We start from the raw sequence: 19558 nt of genomic DNA, 5'->3' as shown, positions 1-19558 counted from the left end.
GAACTTGAAATTTTCTCAGAAAGGCCTCGTTTTAAGATTTCAAGTCTTTTATACTAAATTTATATGTTCATTGGGACATTTTAGAAACAGTTGGCCTTATGTCTGGGAAATTTTTTTTCTCTTACTGTCGCTTCGAGTGGACTGTGATAGAGATCTGAGACTTTTTGCAATAAGCAATAACTGCCAAACTTTGAATTTTTGAATTTGCGGTTTGGCAGTCGACTGGCAACCAAACCGTTTAAGTGTACAACCCCCCCCCCCCTTTGTTCATTGTGATATCCGCGGAAAACTGTTTATTAAACAATACGATAAACAACTATTCTCGACTATTTAGAGTACTAATAACAAACACCCTCCCACACCTCCACAAATTGGCTTTAAACCTGCCCTCGGACCAATACCAGTGGCGTGCGAACCGAAGGGGGCATTTGGGGCAATCGCCCCCCCCCCTAGCGACCAAAACGCCCCCCTTGCCCCCCCCCCCCTGCCCCCCCCTAAATGTTGAAAAATGCCCCATTTTGCCCCCCCCTGGTCAACAAAAATGCCCCTTTTTGCCCCCTACCATACATAAAGCAAAACTATCCCAGTTTCCAAAAAAGATCAAGAAATACTCAGAAACCCTTAAAACTAACTACACTCTGTATTCCTAATTTGATAAAATACGCCACTCTTGTTGTCTTTAATTGATTTTAGTTAAAGGGGGAGTAAATATTTTTAGGTGCGCTTCACACACCGCCCTTATAAATCCTTGGAAACACCGCAGAGTTAACAGAGTTTTAAAGTGCCATTTAAAGAGGGTAGGATATGTTGATATAACTTTTTAGCTTCTCTATAATTCACTATGGCTGTCAGTACGTAATTCTAAGGGGAAAATGTGATTTTTTCAACTGCAATTAAAGATAGAAGGCTAAAACTTAATGTTAACATTCCCATCATTATGGAGTACAATTAACTATTAAAAATTGATGGATGTCGGACTGCTTTACAGGACGTTTTTGGCTATTTTTGTATCTTTTAAATTTCGGGTATAGTCCCTTTTTGTGACATTGCCTCTTAAGGCAAAAGAGACTATACCCAAAAGTTTTCCATATTTCTAAGAGATTTTTATATCTGTAGATGAAAGAACCTACCTAAAATATATATTTATTTCAACAGATGCTCTTTAAATCTACTTGTCTGTATTCTTATTAATGATTTTTTGTGCTTTGCTACTTAAAGATGTTGTCATCCTTGTTGTCATACAATAAAGAAATATTTAAAATCAGTTTTACATATTAGGTTAATTTTTTGTAAATTATTTCCAAAATGAGTGTTTTTATCCCCCCCTCCCCAAATTTTTTTAATGGGGTTATTCATCCTTCCTGCTGAGATTTTATAACATCTCCTTCCACCCATAAAAAATGTTTTGTGGAGGGGGGGGGGGGAAGGTTAAATTATCTTCTGTACTTTTTTTTCAAAGATGCTTTCTAGCTCCCTTCCCTTCGGTCATTGCAGGGTGGGGAGAAGGGATGGGGGAGAAGAGATGGGGGATATAAATGGGAAATAGGGATGGGGAAGAAAGGATAAGGACTAGAAGGCCCATAATCAAATAATCCCACCTCTTAAAACGCCCTTATTTAAAATTAGTATATATAATCAAAATGCCCCCCCCCCCCTAAAGCAAAGTGCCCCCCCGGGGCACTTTGATTTAGGGGGGGGGCAAAATTTTACAAAATCTTCAAAATGCCCCCCCCCCCCTAGACAAAGTGTTTCGCACGCCACTGACCAATACTAAGCTTTTCTTAAAGATGTGGGCCATTCGGTTTAGCTGTTCATAAGATCTTGTTGGACAATGACATACTTAAATACAGATAACTTATTTAGAATACATGATTTTTCTTCTTCTTTCAATTGCTGGTAAAGTTTACAAGTGTAATTAGTGAAAAGATTGCTGACGTAAATTGTTATGTTATTATGTACTAAGATAACAATAGACTTTTCTCTTTATATTTCATTTTCATTATGGCTTCGCAACCGGATGATATCCGCTGGATTAGAACCGGTTCTCAGCCATACTAGAAAATCGTCCTATTACAGATAATTTTTCATGAATATTAAAATAAAAATCATAAAATTAAAACCATTTTTGCTAGCCCAGGCGTACAGCTACCCGGGTATAGAAAAAATGGTTTAAATCTTATATTTTTCATTTTAATATCCGGGGAAACCTGTCTATAATACGATACTATAAATAGCTATTCTCAAAATATACATATTTTGCAGAACTAGAATAAAAAGCATTGGGCATCATAGGGATAATATTTTTCTTTTATGTTTAATCGTTATTTTAATATATTTTTTAATAAAAAGTGATACTAATAGAAAAATTGTCAAAGAATATTATTTGAAGAAGGTATACTCCATTACTTTCTGATTTTCAGTGCTGATGTGGCTGCTTGCTATTTAGGAATCATTATTGATTTATAGATCCTAGCATCTTTTTAATAGAATAATTATATTATTTTTTTGCAAAACTATTTTTTGGATAAAATATAGACTTTAAAAGTAAATTTTAAAAAGCAAGGCTTGTTAGCCACAGCCACTGCTAAACTTCAAACTGCAATCAGCTACCAAGCTTATTAAGCCATCTATCAAGACGGAGCCATCAAAATTAATTTGGCCAAGTTGCTTACTACCAACCAATAAAAGCTGCGCGCGAGGCTTACAAAGACACCCAATAAGCTACAAATTTTGCCAAAGCCACCCAACACCACACGGCTTTTTAATGTAGCTTTGATATAGCTGAAATTGCAGCACTAATAGATGGATTCGAAAAAGCAGTGTCACATTGTGTTTAAGATTTAAAGCTTTGGATGGTTTTAGTCTATTTTTAAATTTTAAATAAAAGGCCACTCAATTCTAAGGGCGTAGTCTTTAGTTTTATATTAAATAGCAATTCTCTTATTGTATACCATAATCAAATATTTTGTTGGCGTATATCTTGTTTTTTTTTCATGTAACTGAAGGGAAGTGGGTAAGAAGGGGGGGGGGTTAAAATAAGGGAAGCTGGTTGTGGGGAAATTTTCACTTAGAATTGTTCGTCAAAATCACATTCGCTTTTCCCTGAATCATAAATGTCTAGTTTAAGGATTGGGGTAAAGGGGTGTTTACTGTTTACCCCCCTCAACTTTTAAAACCCATCATTTTATCCCACTCAAATTTTTTAAAAATACATTAGATTACTCCTCTCTTATTTTTATAAACCCTATATTTTACCCAACTCAAAATATAAAGCTTAGACGTCTCTGCATCTAATCCTTAGATATTCAATATTAGAAATTTTGAGGGGCCCTTTACACAGTGATTATTATGCCTATTTATATAAGCGAAACTTTTGATTTTTGGATTACTAATTCCTATTACAACATGGTACAAAGTTATAAGCAAAGAAGCTTCTTAATAAAGTCCTAAAAGTGTAGGTATGTCCTTAAACAATAACCTGCATTTAAGTAGTTTTGCAACTAATTTCTTGAGACTTTTAAATTCATATTCTATTTTTTAGTTCTAAAACTCTACAAGTGTTAATGTTGTCCTACTGTTACAGAGCTTCGTTTTTATGGATGTTGTCTTCCTTGTTTTATAAAATCTTAAACGTTTTAGAATAACACAACAAGTGAAGCTAATGAAAAGAGTGCTTACGTAAATTCTCATATATTTAAAAAATAACAATAGTCTTTTCATTAAATGCATTTGTTTATTAGTAGCGCAGCTACTCTAAAGCTAATGTATATCCGTGCATCCATCAGTCCGTCCATATATCACTTTCTTTAAAGTATATTTCAAAGTGTCTTTATGTCATTTAACCCTTAACGGTCGGGGGGGGGGGGGGGGGGCGTTGAACGCCCCCCCCCCTCCTTTTTTTTCTATCTCATTTTCTGTGTGTGAAAGAACCAAAACTGCTTGACTTTTTAAGTTTGGGTATAACACATAACTAAAATTTGGAATTTTTTGAATTTCTCCATCCTGGCGGGCACAGGATGCCAGCAAACCTGGCAGGGTCATCCAGGTAAAGAGCAAAAATATTTTTTTTTACTTAAACAAAGCATTTTATCTTACCAAAATACTAAAATATCCTGTAGTAGTACATCCTCATATGAAATTCAGGTGTTCAAGTCAATTTCAGGTTCCAGGTATGATCCTGCAGGTCCTGATACTCCAGGTCTCCAGAAATCTTTTGACTTAGAGACTTCAAATTTTAAACTTAAGCTTTTCTTACATGTCTATATAATGTATTAAAATTCATAAAGATCCGACTAAAAAATAAGAAAATTACAGCGGTTTTAAATTTTTAAGTAAAAATGGACCTAAAAACAAAGGTTGTTAAATAAATGGGTGAAGGAAGCGAAAATTGACTTTGACTTACTTAAGGTCGAAAATTCATCATAACACAGGGGACTTGTACAAATTTTTTTAGCCCTTTTAGCTCTAATAGGAACTGAGATAATAGGGGGGGGTGGCGCCCTCCCCCCTCCGTCCGATTAAGGTACGGCAAGGGGCCCGACTGTTAAGGGTTAAGCTATCATTAACCTCCATTTACGATTGTATGAAAATATTATCCATCAAATGAAAGAAAACGTAGCGACTCTAAATTTATTATCAAAATGCCCATTTTTATGGATGTGTCTTCCCTTTTTTAATGGATATTCATTTTAATTATCTGTTTGAACTAAAAAGCATTGAGAAACTAGTCAAGGCTGCCATATTATCAACATATCCAAATAAATTTTGCCCAATCCTATATAAAAATTTCCTAGGTTAGGTATAGTCAGCGATCTTTAGCCTTAAGTAGATATAATGGAATATGTAATCTACGTAAGAAATCCTAGCCTATAGGGAAATCATGACTTCATATGGACCTCATTTATTGGTCACTATGTACATCCAGTAGGAGGGTAGGGGGTTAATCGATATTTTAGCCAGCTGCGAGCTTCACTTTTTCAGAGTACATGGGAATCTGGTGCAACATCCAAATAATAATATATCGATTATAATAACACAAAAATTATAAAATAGATAAACTTTCTTTAAAAAAAAATAAATTAATTTTGAACAACATTAGATAAATTTATTATCAAACATACAGAAAACAAAAATACATCTTGTTAATAATATTAATATATATCATATTTTTAACTTTATTAAAGTCTTAAGTTAAACAATAATATTTACACAGTTTATACATAAATATACTTTATAGGCGTTTTAATGGTGAACATTTAATTATATTCTATTATCAATATTAACATTACTACAGTTTACAATCTAAATTAACTAACATTTTCAAATTAAAAATATAATTTTAAAAATTTAGATTTTAAAAATTTTAATTCTTTTTCCAATATGGCTTCGAAACCGATTAATATCCGCTGGTTTAGAACCAGTTCTCAGCCATATTTAATTGAAAACTCATGTATAGCATCGTATTACAGATAATTCTCCTCAAATATTAAGATAAGAATCATAAAACTCATACTAGTTTTGTTAGCCGGGACCTCATGCCACTCAGGTCTAACAAAACTGGTTTAAATATCGTATTTTTTTAATATCTGCAAAAAGCTGTCTATAATACGATGCGATAAATAACTTATTCAACTATTTTATTTCTCAATACATTACAATTAATTATAATTATTTTTTTTATCTTCTCAAGACTTGTCAGTTTTATTAAAGCACAACATTTAACAGTTATTTAATATATAAAATGCAAACTATTGAAAAAAATATTGCTTCTTTTTAATATGATAATATCTTTATGTTAGACCCATTTTTCAATTGGCATTTAAGAAAAAATTAAATTTAATTTTTAAAAGAATTATTTTTATTTTTTATTTTGTGCTTACATAGTATAATTAAAAAAACAAATATAAAAAGGTAGAAAATAAATAAGAAATTATTTAAACTCAATTCCCAAAGGATCTTCAGGGATAAATCAATGGGCGGTAGACTTTGGGTACCAGTGTAATTTACAGTCCCATGTCGCCTACCCCCGTAAATTTTTATGATGATTATGTACGTACAGTCCCATTGATGATAAACAAAATTACCCTTTTGTAGATTAAATTATTAGTTCGAAATTAGACAACGAATAAGAACAGTGTTTATAAAACTTTGGGTACCAGTGCCCCCCCCCCCCACATATTTTATGATGATTATTTTTTACAGCAACAGATACAAGAAAAGCATCCACAACAACAAACACTGCGCTCCTTCTGAACCTGAAACAATGTCATCCTTGTTAAATTATAAATAACAAAATTGTTTGTAGCAGTGTTTAGTGCCCTAGCAAAATGGGGATAGATGTTACGGCTTTTGGTCTACCTATTCTATTGTTGTCAGGTAATACCCTCCACCCCATCTCTTTTCCAGGGGTTTCTTTCCCCCTTCCTTCTCTCTCTCCCTCTACTATGACGTCAATAGAATCAATCTCTACATTTAAAATTCAATCTATTTTCCATCTAATAAAACATACATCCATCCATCTGTTCATTTAGCTATCGTATTATTTATTAACATATTCCTCTATAATCTATTAAAGTTTTCGTGCATAAAACTATCAATCTATTCATCTATTTGGCCAATACGTTCCTCCATGGTAAGAGTAGGCGATGGGGTATCGCTATATCTGCCAGCTTTGAGAAATACTTTATTAGGGTATACAAGAATCACAATATCCACTTTTTCTATATCCATTACAATTCTATAAATCCAGGAGTTATTAGTTCTATTACCTCTAATGACTTGTAGACAACAATATCACAGGACTTGATTTTAAGGAACTGACAGACAGACAGACGGACGGACAGAGGGACAGACATCAAGCTACTTTGTATTATAGATTACCTCTAATGACTTGTAGACAACAATATCACAGGACTTTATTCGGTTGATTTCGATGCATTTCGATATTCCCTCCTAAAACAAATAAATTAATAAAAAAAATTTAAAAGACTGCTCTCCATGACACTTTAACGTTAGGTCCATCCACCAAGAATAAGTAAGGTGAGCCAAATCTCTCCTTTACTGTCCAAATACCCGGGGTATTAGGTTAAGTAACACCCAGCAGACAACCAACGCTTTGATTGCACGACCTTTGTATGGAAGTCCTAATTGTGCATAATAATGAGTTGCGCCTGTTTTGGGCCATGTCATTCCCCCTACGATGTCTATTAATGTCGCGCATCTGATATAAAAACAGAAAGAACCATTTTAACTTCTTTAGTTATGTTGCAGTGTTGAGCCGAGATTCGAACTCAACACCTCCCCGACGACAGGCGGATGTGTCAAGCCACGGTCGCGGTATAGAAAGTCAAGATGAACAATTCCTAAGTAGGACCAATAGTAATATAGTGTAGTAACAATCATACACATATGGCTCCAAGTTATCGAAGGAAGTCCAAGCTTTTTTTGGAGGGGGGGGGGGGAGTACAAAATATGATGGTAGAAGTTGGTGATCATAACTATTCTCAGACTTCTTAAAACCTGATTTACCCCCCTCTCTTTTTCTTTTCCCTTTTTTGGCGTAAAACTTGGCGTCTATAGGTGTTTATACAAATGTGCCAATTTTTTTTATAAAATATATTTTTAATATGACATCTGTTTGGTTTTTCTCTGCAAGTAAGCTTTTTTAGGTACTTCACTGGGTAAGGAGTTGCCTCAATTAAAGTTTAAGAAATTTTTTTTTCTTTTCTATTAAATAACATACAATAACTAAATATTATCAAAATCTTTATCAGATACATTTAATCTATATTAAAAAGGTACTAAACGACTAACATTTAGGCAAAATAAAAAAAGATGAGCTCATCTAGCAGTGAAATTTTGAACTACATAATATATAAATATCGTGGTTTGCTCAATTTTTACACTTGTACAGCCATGTAAGCATTTACTTGAATTGTCTTCCTATATCTCTCTATCTAGCCTTTTGTTTGTCTGTTATCTATCTGTCTGTTATATCATGTTATTGGTTAGTAAGTGAACAAAAGGGAAGGTGCACAAAATGCATTTAAACTTGAATTTATTGAACTGCATATTTTTTTCCTGTTTAAAGGTCAAAATTACATTAATAGAGTATGTATTTGAAAGAATTTAAATTTTCTACTTTGCAGTTTAAAAAATATGAAGCCTTGAAAATAGTATTCTTGAGATATCTGCAATTTATATAGATTGCTTATTTTCACAAAAACTACAAGATGACTAATTTGGTGATGTTATTTAGTGTAATACAAAATTATCTATGTTAAATGGTTTACATGTAACTTATGTTTGAAATTATTTTTCTAAAATGCACTTCATGCAACTATAGCTTTAGGTAACTGGGGATGTTTTTATTGTTTTATTTTCTAATCCCCTCAAACACAGACCTCCCCCCCCCCCCCACTTGGCCATTATTGAGGCCAACTTTAACTTTTTCCCTGACTTGGATAGAAGGCAAATGTTGTGGGATATTACCGTCACAACTTACAAAAAAAACAGAATTATTGATTTGGACTTTATCACTGTTAGGATAGTGAAAACGAACTAAATCAATTTCTCAAAAATAATATTTTTCTGTCTTAAAATATTATTAATTTTCTTTCTAATAAATGACAAACAATGACCAAAAATGATCAAAATCTATATCAGATACATTTAATCTAAATAAGAAAGGTACTAAACAACTATCATATAGTCAAAATAAAAAAAAGATGAAGTCATCTAGCGGTGAAATTTTGAACTACATAAAATACAAATATCATGTTTTGTTCAGATTTTACGCTGGAACAGCCATAAAAGGTATATACTTGGTTTGTCTGTCTGTCTGAAGGATTCCTGTATGTTTGTACCGAAGGATCTCGCTAACCACTGAACCAATATGATTTTCCTTTACAGGGTAGATTCTCATTAGTCCTGGGAAAGAATCTTCTTCTGTCAATCTATCTACCCATATCTATCTATCTGGACGTATGTTTGTCTGCCTATCTACTAGTTTGGTCTGTATCCTTAAAATAAGTAACAGGATGTCTGCATGTTTGTACAGAAGGATCTCGCAAACCGCAAAAATAATATGATTTAACTTTACAGGGTAGCTTCTCATAGGTACAAGGAAGTTTTATAACTATTTTGAGGGAGGATACCACCGCCCCACCAAGAGAAATCGCATTAAGAAAAAAAAGTAACCCACAACCTCTCACCCAAAAAGAAATATTTTAAAACTAAAATTAACAATTATATACAAATATTATTAGGTCTATGTAGAAACCAAAATCAAGAGGGCGGGGGTAAGCTCAGACAACCAGACAGTGTAATTTTATTGTCATGGGGGTGGATACACCCCCCTAAATGTCTAACCCCTAAATAATTAAGATACTTAAAAGTCAAACAAGAGGCTAGGGGCTAGGGGCGAAGCCGCTAGTAATAAATAATAAATCAAGGTTTAATCAACTTTTTTTCTCCATCTTTTTTCAGTATCTTGGTCTTCTATAAGTCAGTCTGTATTTAAGAAATCATTTTTAACTTTTAGGATTGGAGGGGGAAGGGGCAAAGTAAAAAAATATACTGGTTCCCAAAGTTAAAAAAAAAAACATGTTCTCTTGTTTTTAGCTTATAAAATTACGCACTTTTTAAAATAGAATCTTTATTTGTGTGTATAAACTTTTTAACCAATAATTTTAATTTAAATATTAATCATAATTAGAGGTGAACATCAATTTATTGTTGATTGTCTTAATCCTTAAGATCTCTATTCGTACCTGAGTAATGATAAATTAGTTTAGATAGATAGATATATAGATAGGTAGATAAATAGATAGATAGATATATATAGATAGTTAGATAGATAGATACCTGAGTAATAATACATTCAGTAAGATCTAATTTCTCTAGAACATCTTGGCTATAGATAGATAGATACCTGAGTAATAATACATTCAGTAAGATCTAATTTCTCTAGAACAACTTGGCTATAGATAGATAGATAGATACCTGAGTAATAATACATTCAGTAAGATCTAATTTCTCTAGAACATCTTGGCTATAGATAGATAGGTAGATACCTGAGTAATAATACATTCAGTAAGATCTAATTTCTCTAGAACATCTTGGCTATAGATAGAAAGATAGATACCTGAGTAATAATACATTCAGTAAGATCTAATTTCTCTAGAACAACTTGGCTATAGATAGATAGATAGATACCTGAGTAATAATACATTCAGTAAGATCTAATTTCTCTAGAACAACTTGGCTATAGATAGATAGATAGATACCTGAGTAATAATACATTCAGTAAGATCTAATTTCTCTAGAACAACTTGGCTATAGATAGATAGATAGATACCTGAGTAATAATACATTCAGTAAGATCTAATTTCTCTAGAACATCTTGGCTATAGATAGATAGGTAGATACCTGAGTAATAATACATTCAGTAAGATCTAATTTCTCTAGAACATCTTGGCTATAGATAGAAAGATAGATACCTGAGTAATAATACATTCAGTAAGATCTAATTTCTCTAGAACATCTTGGCTATAGATAGATAGGTAGATACCTGAGTAATAATACATTCAGTAAGATCTAATTTCTCTAGAACATCTTGGCTATAGATAGATAGATACCTGGGTAATAATACATTCAGTAAGATCTAATTTCTCTAGAACAACTTGGCTGGGCTGGTCCTTCTCATAGTAGAACATACACGCAAATCTAAAGTAATATGTGTTGAATTGTCATAGGAATCTTCATAAGAAATAGCAGACGCTTATCTTTATATTAATCGTATAATAAATATTCAAAGTAAGATAAAAATAAGATACTCATTGATAATGGGAATCTTCAATACAAATCTCAGCCATCTATCTTTAACAGACGAGAAAAAAACATTTTCCATTTGCAGACCAAGTAATATATAGAATAGTTGCTCATTCTGGTCAATTTTATGGAAATCTAAGCAAAATATATTCTTGAATAACTCTTTATTTCTGTAAATCAGAAAGCCATTGAACACTATAGAGTAGCTTTGCTACTAAATAATATCAGGGAGGGAGGGGAACATTAGGCTATTGATTACACTAGTCCCCAAAGTTCTATAATATCGTTTTCTTATTCGTTTCAACTTTGGGGACTTTGATATCAATTGAGTGTCTAAACGTTTCAACCACTAATTATAATCTGCAGAAGTGGTAATTTTGTGTAACATCATCAGGGATATACATCAATTTATCGGTCATTATCTTATCCCTTTAGATTTCTGAATATAGCTCTGGGTAGCATTATTTTATGTCCATAGTTTTTTTTTCATGGATTTTTACCTGTTTATAGCCGCATCTGAAAGTTGACAACGTCTAAAATAAAATAAAAAAATATTTTAGTATTATTCATTTGTTTAAAAACAAAAACTACTTTTTTCTCAAATTAAAAAGGTTGAAAGATTGTTTATAATAAGGTCCTCAACGTCAAAACGTGCTTATGGGAGAAACCATAAGTTTTTGTGCATATTTATATATTGGAATATAAGATCTTTATGAAAATTTGTATTTTTTGCGACATAATTTAATTTTTGCAGCAAGGGTACTTTAAATGATAAGTCTGCCTTATTTATTGCAATCTTTCCGTAATTATTCGAAGTATAGTTTACAAATAAATATAGAATATACGTGGATATTATGACTGAGGAAAATTGTTGTCAATTTAGGTTGCTAATATGGACCTCATTTATTGATCAGTTGGTTCATACAGAAGGGGGGTTAGAGGATTGGGTAAAGTGGGTGAATTTGGGGTATCCTTATTTTAGCCAGCCATCAGTATCATTTTATTAGAGTACTTGAAAATTTGGTGCAACATCTAAGTAATAATATCTCGAATGGTATATTTTTACCTAAGATCTAATCTTTGGATAGCAGTAAACATTGAGGAGAGGTGTTCACCTATCTGGTCATCTATGGCATACTTGTAATTCTTAAATAGATGGATAGTTGGATAGATAACTAGATGAATAGATAGGTAGACACATAAGTAGGTAGATAGATAGATAGGTAGACATTGAGGATAAGTGTTCACCTATCTGGTCATCTATAGCGTACTTGTAATTCTAGAATAGATAGATAGTTAGATAGGCAGATAGCTGGATAGGTAAATAGAAAGAATAAATAGTTAAATAGGTAAATGTTAAGGTAAATACAAGTATGTATTTGTATAGATAAGTGTATAGTGGTTTTAAGCTATTTTTCATACCCTAAACCATACAAGATAAAGCGTATAAATTGGGTATATCAATAGTCTAGGTTTGATTTGCAATTGTATTACATTATAGCTGGATGGACTTAAAACATATATATTATTAACACAAGGTAGATAAGGGCACAAAATGTATGGGTGTAGATTCAAGAAAATATTAACCTGGAATATCAAATGAATGAGTCTTCGTTTTTCTCTTCTCATGTTCAAGGTATCAGCTAAACATTTCCAACCTAGAATTTAAAAGAAGGATGACAACATCCGTAAAGCGAATCTCTAATCAGAAGGAAGGGCAAACGAACAATAACGCTTGCAGAGTGCCAGAACTTAATACTTGATTTGTAAGTATAGACAAAATTGTACATAAATTTGTTACAAAATTTTTTTTTTTTTTTTTTTTTGGAGGGGGGGGGGATGCAGGGGTTAAATAACTATGTTCACGAGGTGAGGGCCCTAGGCCGACTTTCAATTAAGCTTTTCAATATGAGCCAATGCTAGCATGACAAAAAAGTTCTCCACCACTTCTTGTCTGGATAATACATATATACCTATACATTTATTGCATATACTTAGATTTGTACATTAATATCTCTGTAACAGTTACCTGTAGCCGTAATATCATGGTTGCCACTTAAATCCAGAATCTTAACATTTGAAAATCCAACCAAACATTTCATCAAAACTCGATCATTTATGTCACAGTCCCGTAAACTAAAAATTTAAACAAGATTAATTTTCTTGAAAACCTATACCTAAAAAATATTTTCCAGTATGGCTTCGAAACTGTTAAATATCCGGTGGATTAGAAACTGTTGAATATCCGGTAGATTAGAATCGGTTTTCGGCCCCACAGAAAAATCACGTATAGTAACGTATTACAGACATTTTCTTACGAACATTAAAATAAAATCATAAAATTAATACCAGTTTTGTTAGCCATTGCTTTCGACCCCTCGGGGCTAAAGAAACTTGTTTTCATCTTATAATTTTTTATCTAATATCCGCGGAAAGCTGTCTATAATACGAAGGAATTGATAACTATATGGCCATTTAAAAGCTAAGATTATTGAAAAAAGGCAAAAAATGCTAAGTTTAATTTAAACAACAAAACATATACATACTACCAATTCAGGCGGCTTCTAAGCCGTCAAAAAATCAACAATTTCAGCAAAAAAAGTCGTTATTACCTTAGAATATCAATATGATCCACAACATTAAGTTTTTGCCACAGAAGGTATTCCTAAAATATATTTGATAAAAAATTTATATAAAGTAGGTAAAGGCAAATTAAAAGCAACTGTAACATAACACTATGTCTGATACGAGACATAAATAGATTAGGTGAAATAACTTGGCCCTAAATTGGCGCAAGTCATTACAATGCACAGATGGAACTTCCAGACAAAGGTCATGCAATTAAAGTGTTAGTTGTCTACAATTGTTGGGATTTTAGTACCTAAGGGGCTACGTTGTGTCAATGAATGATAAATTAATTTTTCTTCAACAATAAGAAAAATTGTACTTTTCTCTTACAATCTTTAAAAGGTTAAAATTTTTAGTACCTTTCCCAAGTAAAGATTTACTTATTTCCAAAATTAAGGGGAAATGGGTTATGTGCTCAACATGGAACTTTAAGGTAAAATACCCAATTATTCATAAAAAATGAAAATATTGAAATTATTACCACCTTGTTGAGTCCCATCATGTTGCTTACTGGCTTAACTGCTGACTCTCTGAAATGATTATATTATTATCTATCTGTCTTTCTTTCTATCTACTATATATATCTATCTATCTAAAATTATCTATCTTGTTGAGTCCCATCATATTGCTTACTGGCTTTACAGCTGACTTCCTAAAATAATTATACTATTATCTATCTGTCTTTCTATCTATCTACTATATATCTATCTATTTATTGTTTTCAATCTTATTTAGTCTCATCATATTCAGAGAAGGAAAACTAGGTTTTTTTAAAAAAGAACAAACCAGTTTGTTTTTTTGTTTAAACCAGGTTTTTTTGTTTTTTTTAAAATAAAAACCAGTTTTTTTTGGTTTTTATATAATATCCAAATTATAGGTCTGCCCCCCCCCCTCTTTTTTCACCCCCTCCCCCTTTTTCTTACCCCCGAAACGGAAGGGTGCCCAAAAGGACCCGAAAAAGGACAGCCAAAAACCGCCCGCCCAAAAGCGCCCGCCCGATTTGACAACCCTGACTGACAGTTCTTCACTGTATTATTTACGTTATGAAAAGATATAACTGGAAAGATAGGCCTTTGTATAAATATTTAAAAAAACCCATTTAAACCATCCCACCTTGTTTTTGTTTTGTTTTTTTAAGCTTTTTTTTTGGTCTAAACCACTTGATTTAAACCACGTGGTTTTTTTTAAGCCATCTCTGATCATATTGCTAACTGGCTTAAATGCTGATCCCCTAAAATATCTTATCTTATAACTATCTATTTTATTTTTCATTATCTATCTGTCTTATATATATCTACTATATATCTATCTATCTTATTTAGTCCCGTCATATAACTTACTGGCTTAACTGTGATTCCCTAGAACATTATTATTATTAGCTATCTGCTATATATCTAACTTAGTGAGTCCGATCATATTGTTTATCTATCTAATATAGTCTATCTATAAATCCATCCATCTCTCTAAAAGTCGAACTAAGCATCCATCTATCTATCTAATTGTCAATATATCTATATCTCTATATAATAGTCTATCTATATATCCATCTATCTATTTAATAGTCTATCTATGTATGCATCAATCTATCTATCTATCTATCTTTTTATCTACCTTAAGAATCCATCCAGCGTAAGAGAGCTGAGGTATGGGACCATCAGAGCTATCTCATTGACAATCATACTTTTTTATCTTATAGTCTATCTATGTATCCATCTATCTATCCATCTATCTATCCATCTATCTATCTATCCATCTGTCTATCTATCTATCTCTCTACCTTAAGAATCCATTCAGCGTAAGAGAGCTGAGGTAGGGGACCATCAGAGCTATCTCATTCACAATCATAGTTTTCTATTTCATAGTCTATCTTGTCTATCTATCTATCTACCTTAAGAATCCATCCAGCGTAAGAGAGTTGAGGTATGGAACCATAGGAGCTATCTCATTCACAATCATACTTATCTATCTCATTGTCTATCTATTTACCCATCTGTCTATCTATCTATTTATCCATCTATCCATCTGTCTACCTTAAGAATCAATCCAATGTAAGAGAGCTGAGGTAGGGGACCATAAGAGCTATCTCATTCACAATCATACTTAACTATCTCATAGTCTATCTATTTACCCATCTGTCTATCTATCTATTTATCCATGTATCCATCTGTCTACCTTAAGAATCAATCCAATGTAAGAGAGCTGAGGTAGGGGACCATAAGAGCTATCTCATTCACAATCATACTTAACTATCTCATAGTCTATCTATGTATCCATCTATTTATCTATCAATCCATATGTCTATCTATCTATCTATCTACCTTAAGAATCCATCCAGCGTAAGAGAGCTGAGGTATGGGACCATCAGAGCTATCTCATTTACAATCATACTTAACTATCTCATAGTCTATCTATCTATCCAGGGTTTCGGATCCGCATTGATTTTATGCGGATCCGGATCCGGATCCGGATCCTCAAAATTTGGTCAGTGCGGATCCGGATCCGGATCCGGATCCGGATCCTACTGGATCCGGATCCGGATCTTTGACAATAAAAATAAAATCACCAAATTTTTCAAAAAAATTTTATTCTTTAATTCGAAGTCAAAAATACTTTTAATTTTCAAGTCTGAACCTAAACCTTAAAGATTGGCTCTCATCAAGAGAATGTCTGAGATTTTTTATAAATTTAGGTAGATTTTTCCATTTTTTCCGCATTTTTTGGAGTCTAAGGATCCGGATCCGGATCCGCATTTTTTTTGCGGATCCGGATCCGGATCCTTGGACTCAAAATATGCGGATCCTTGCGGATCCGGATCCGGATCCGAAACCCTGTATCTATCCATCTATTTATCTATCAATCCATATGTCTATCTATCTATCTATCTATCTACCTTAAGAATCCATATAGTGTAACAGAGCTAAGGTATGGGACCATCAGAGCTATCTCATTCACAATCATACTTAACTATCTCATAGTCTATCTATCTATCCATCTATTTATCTATCAATCCATATGTCTATCTATCTATCTATCTATCTACCTTAAGAATCCATCTAGTGTAACAGAGCTAAGGTATGGGACCATAAGAGCTATCTCATTCACAATCATACTTTTCTATCTCATAGTCTATCTATGTATCCATCTATCTATCTGTATATCCATCTGTCTATTTATCTATCTATCTACCTTAAGAATCCATCCAGCGTAAGAGAGCTGAGGTATGGGACCATGAGAGCTATCTCATTCACAATCATACTTTTCTCATCCTCTTTCTCTATCTCTTTCACTTCTTCATTGACCCAGGTAAGGTTGGTCACTCCTATCTTGGATTTCGTGGATTTTATCTCCAGCCGTCGTAGCATGACCTATGATAATTGATATATTATTACTGGGATGTTGCACCAGATTTTCATGTACTCAGATTAAGTATGTAATACTCGCAGCTAGCTAAAAATATTTCCGTAATCCGTACCCTTCTCCCTCCTACTGAATGAACGAACTGACCAATAAATGTGGTCTATATTAGCAAGCTAAATTGACGACAAATTTTCCCCTGTCAATATATCAACGTATATCGTATATCCATTGGATATAAAATATACGTGGGTATTATGACAGGGGAAAAATTGTCGTCAATTTATTGTGCTAACATGGACATCGCTTATTGGTCAGTTCGTTCCTCCAGTAAAAGGAAGGGATATGCTGGAAGGAGGAGGATGATTGTTATTTTGCCAGCTACAAGTTTTACTTTTTTTTGAGTGAATGAGAATATGGTGTAACATCCAATTAAAAATAAATACATTCCCAAGATTAATAATTAACAAGGATGATAACATCCATAAAGAAAAAAACGGAAGAAAAAAAACGAATAATAACAATGACAGAGTTATATTTACATTAAATAATTCAGAAATTTTCATGTAGGTTTGACTTACGTGCCCCAAAAAGAGAAGTTCTCTTTTAATGGAATATTTACAAGACACAACATCCATAAGTAGAGAAACAAAACAAAATCATGGATTAACAAACGGACAAAGTAAGTTGAAGAGTAAATGTTTAGTAGGTAGTGATTTATATAAAAATACAAGAAAAAAATTAAAAGAAGGATACTAAATAAGTTAGAAAATAGAACAATAAAAATCACGAAACCTTCATAAATATACATTTATGTCTTTTTGTGGCGTGGCAGATGGACCAACTAAGTTAAAAACTGGATGTAGTTTAAAAAAGATCATCTAAAAAACTCAGAAGTCTATGTAAGTCTATGTAGTGGGCAGGCATCAAAATCACACTTTCTCCATTGCGGATAGACAGACAAAGTTAATTATATAACAGCTTTGCTTAAAAGAAATATGCTTATATTAATTACCTTATCTTTCTTAAGAATAGGAGGTAGATTATCGTCAATACTCTCTCGTTGGTGAACACCCTAATTAAAACAAAATTATTTTCTTCATGAATTTTTAAAATAAATATTTTTAAATTTTACCTATGTATATATCTCATTATATTATCTTTCTATGTATCTATTTATACATCCATTTATCTATCTATCTACCTTTAATTCTTCCATATACATTCTAAGATCTTGTATTCCCTTGACACCATAATCTTGCTTGCCCCCAATCTATCCATCTATCTAACTATCTATCTATCTATCTAACTATCAACCTCTATCTATCTATCTATCTATCTATCTATCTATCTATCTATCTATCTGAGTATCTAACTATCTATCTATCTATCTATCTATCTATCTATCTATCTATCTATCTACCTTTAATTCTTCCATATACATACTAAGATCTTGTATTCCCTTAACACCATAATCCTGTTTACCCCCAATCTATCTATCTATCTATCAACCCAGCTACATATCTTTCTATCTACCTTTAATTCTTCCATATACATTCTAAGATCTTGGATCCCCTTGACACCATAATCCTGTTTACCCCCAATCTTGACAGTCCTGAACCTGACCATCAGGGGGACCAGCGTTTTCAACTTGGCATCTGTCAACCTGTAAAAAATAAGCTTTTTGTAGAAAACATTTGTTGGCTTAAAATTTTTGGGTATTTTAGTTAAATCTTGATTTTTGATTGATTAAATATTTATAAAAAATACAACATGTCCTCTCATTTGGAGGCTTGAAAACTTTGGGTACTTTTTAAAATCTTGATTGTTTGGTTCAAGCTGCCAGTGTCCAAACTTATATACCAAATAATTTGATCTAAGAAAGGGATTTTTGTTAATCATTATTTGGGGTTGTAATGTGCATCAATTTATCGTCAACTTTTATGTTTGATGCAAGGTGACAATAAGGGAAAACTCTTTCAGATTTACGATGGATAAGACAATGGTCGTTAAATTGGTAAAAAAAACAATGATGATATTAACATTCTACTATTAGGGATCTAGGGGTAAGACAATTGCCGATAAATTAAAGAACATCCCAAGTGATGATACACAAAATAACCAATTCTGTAAATTACAATTAATGATTGTAATGTTTGGACACTTAACTTAATGAACCAATCAAAATAGAATTTATTTGAAGTCCACAAAGTTGTTATATATATTTGGTGACTAGTTTTATAAACATCCCTAACCCCGCAGGACTAAAATGATAAAAACAAATACCTCGAATCATTGAGATTTAGCTCTCTCATGGTGAACCTTCTTGGATTGAGAGACAATAGCAGCACAGTAATATTTTCTAGCTCCTCAATGGACATGGCTGGCTTACCACTCAAATCCAGGGCTTCAGTTGCTGCCAAACCATCCTAGAATTATAAATAATAGCAGTACTGAGTACAGTAATATTTTCTAGCTCCTCAATGGACATGGCTGGCTTACCACTCAAATCCAGGGCTTCTGTTGCTGCCAACCCATCCTAGATGTGATTAGTACTTAGTAATTGCTATGTAATGCACACTTTCTAGTGTACTGAAATCACCACAGTAAATATGCATGTTATCAGCTTATACCTACAACGAAATTAATTCGAGAAAAAAAAACACGAATCCTATACGTCATTTTCAGCTGTCATTATAGGGCAACACTTGAATTGACGACCTTTCTATATGCCCCCCCCAAATAT

The 19558-nt window shown here is 32.7% G+C and overlaps 1 protein-coding gene across 5 annotated transcripts in view; it reads right to left on the bottom strand.

Moving 5' to 3' along the window:
• Window positions 1-5082: 5082 nt before the first annotated feature.
• The window catches only part of LOC145334358 (uncharacterized), a 74335-nt gene continuing 59859 nt past the window's right edge, over window positions 5083-19558 (bottom strand). For 3 of the 5 annotated variants that reach the window (XM_080179794.1, XM_080179797.1, XM_080179798.1), the window contains exons 44-56: window positions 19099-19241; window positions 18349-18478; window positions 17828-17887; window positions 16645-16823; window positions 13940-13988; window positions 13443-13495; window positions 12860-12966; window positions 12418-12488; window positions 11897-11976; window positions 11331-11363; window positions 10638-10725; window positions 6880-6951; window positions 5083-6254 (exon numbers count right to left, since the gene is read on the bottom strand). In XM_080179794.1, coding sequence (XP_080035920.1) covers window positions 6189-6254; window positions 6880-6951; window positions 10638-10725; window positions 11331-11363; window positions 11897-11976; window positions 12418-12488; window positions 12860-12966; window positions 13443-13495; window positions 13940-13988; window positions 16645-16823; window positions 17828-17887; window positions 18349-18478; window positions 19099-19241 — 1131 coding nt within the window. In that variant the 3' untranslated portion in view covers window positions 5083-6188. Of the gene's footprint in view, window positions 6255-6879; window positions 6952-10637; window positions 10726-11330; window positions 11364-11896; window positions 11977-12078; window positions 12110-12417; window positions 12489-12859; window positions 12967-13442; window positions 13496-13939; window positions 13989-16644; window positions 16824-17827; window positions 17888-18348; window positions 18479-19098; window positions 19242-19558 lie in introns of all 5 variants that reach the window. The other 2 variants (XM_080179795.1, XM_080179796.1) reach the window with 2 other exon arrangements.

The sequence above is a fragment of the Acartia tonsa genome, chromosome 12, assembly GCF_053477335.1.
Source record: "Acartia tonsa isolate MP-2025a chromosome 12, ASM5347733v1, whole genome shotgun sequence".
Classification (NCBI taxonomy): Eukaryota; Metazoa; Arthropoda; class Copepoda; order Calanoida; family Acartiidae; genus Acartia; species Acartia tonsa.
Note: the sequence above shows the minus strand (reverse complement) of the source record. Positions and strands in the feature narration are given on the sequence as shown.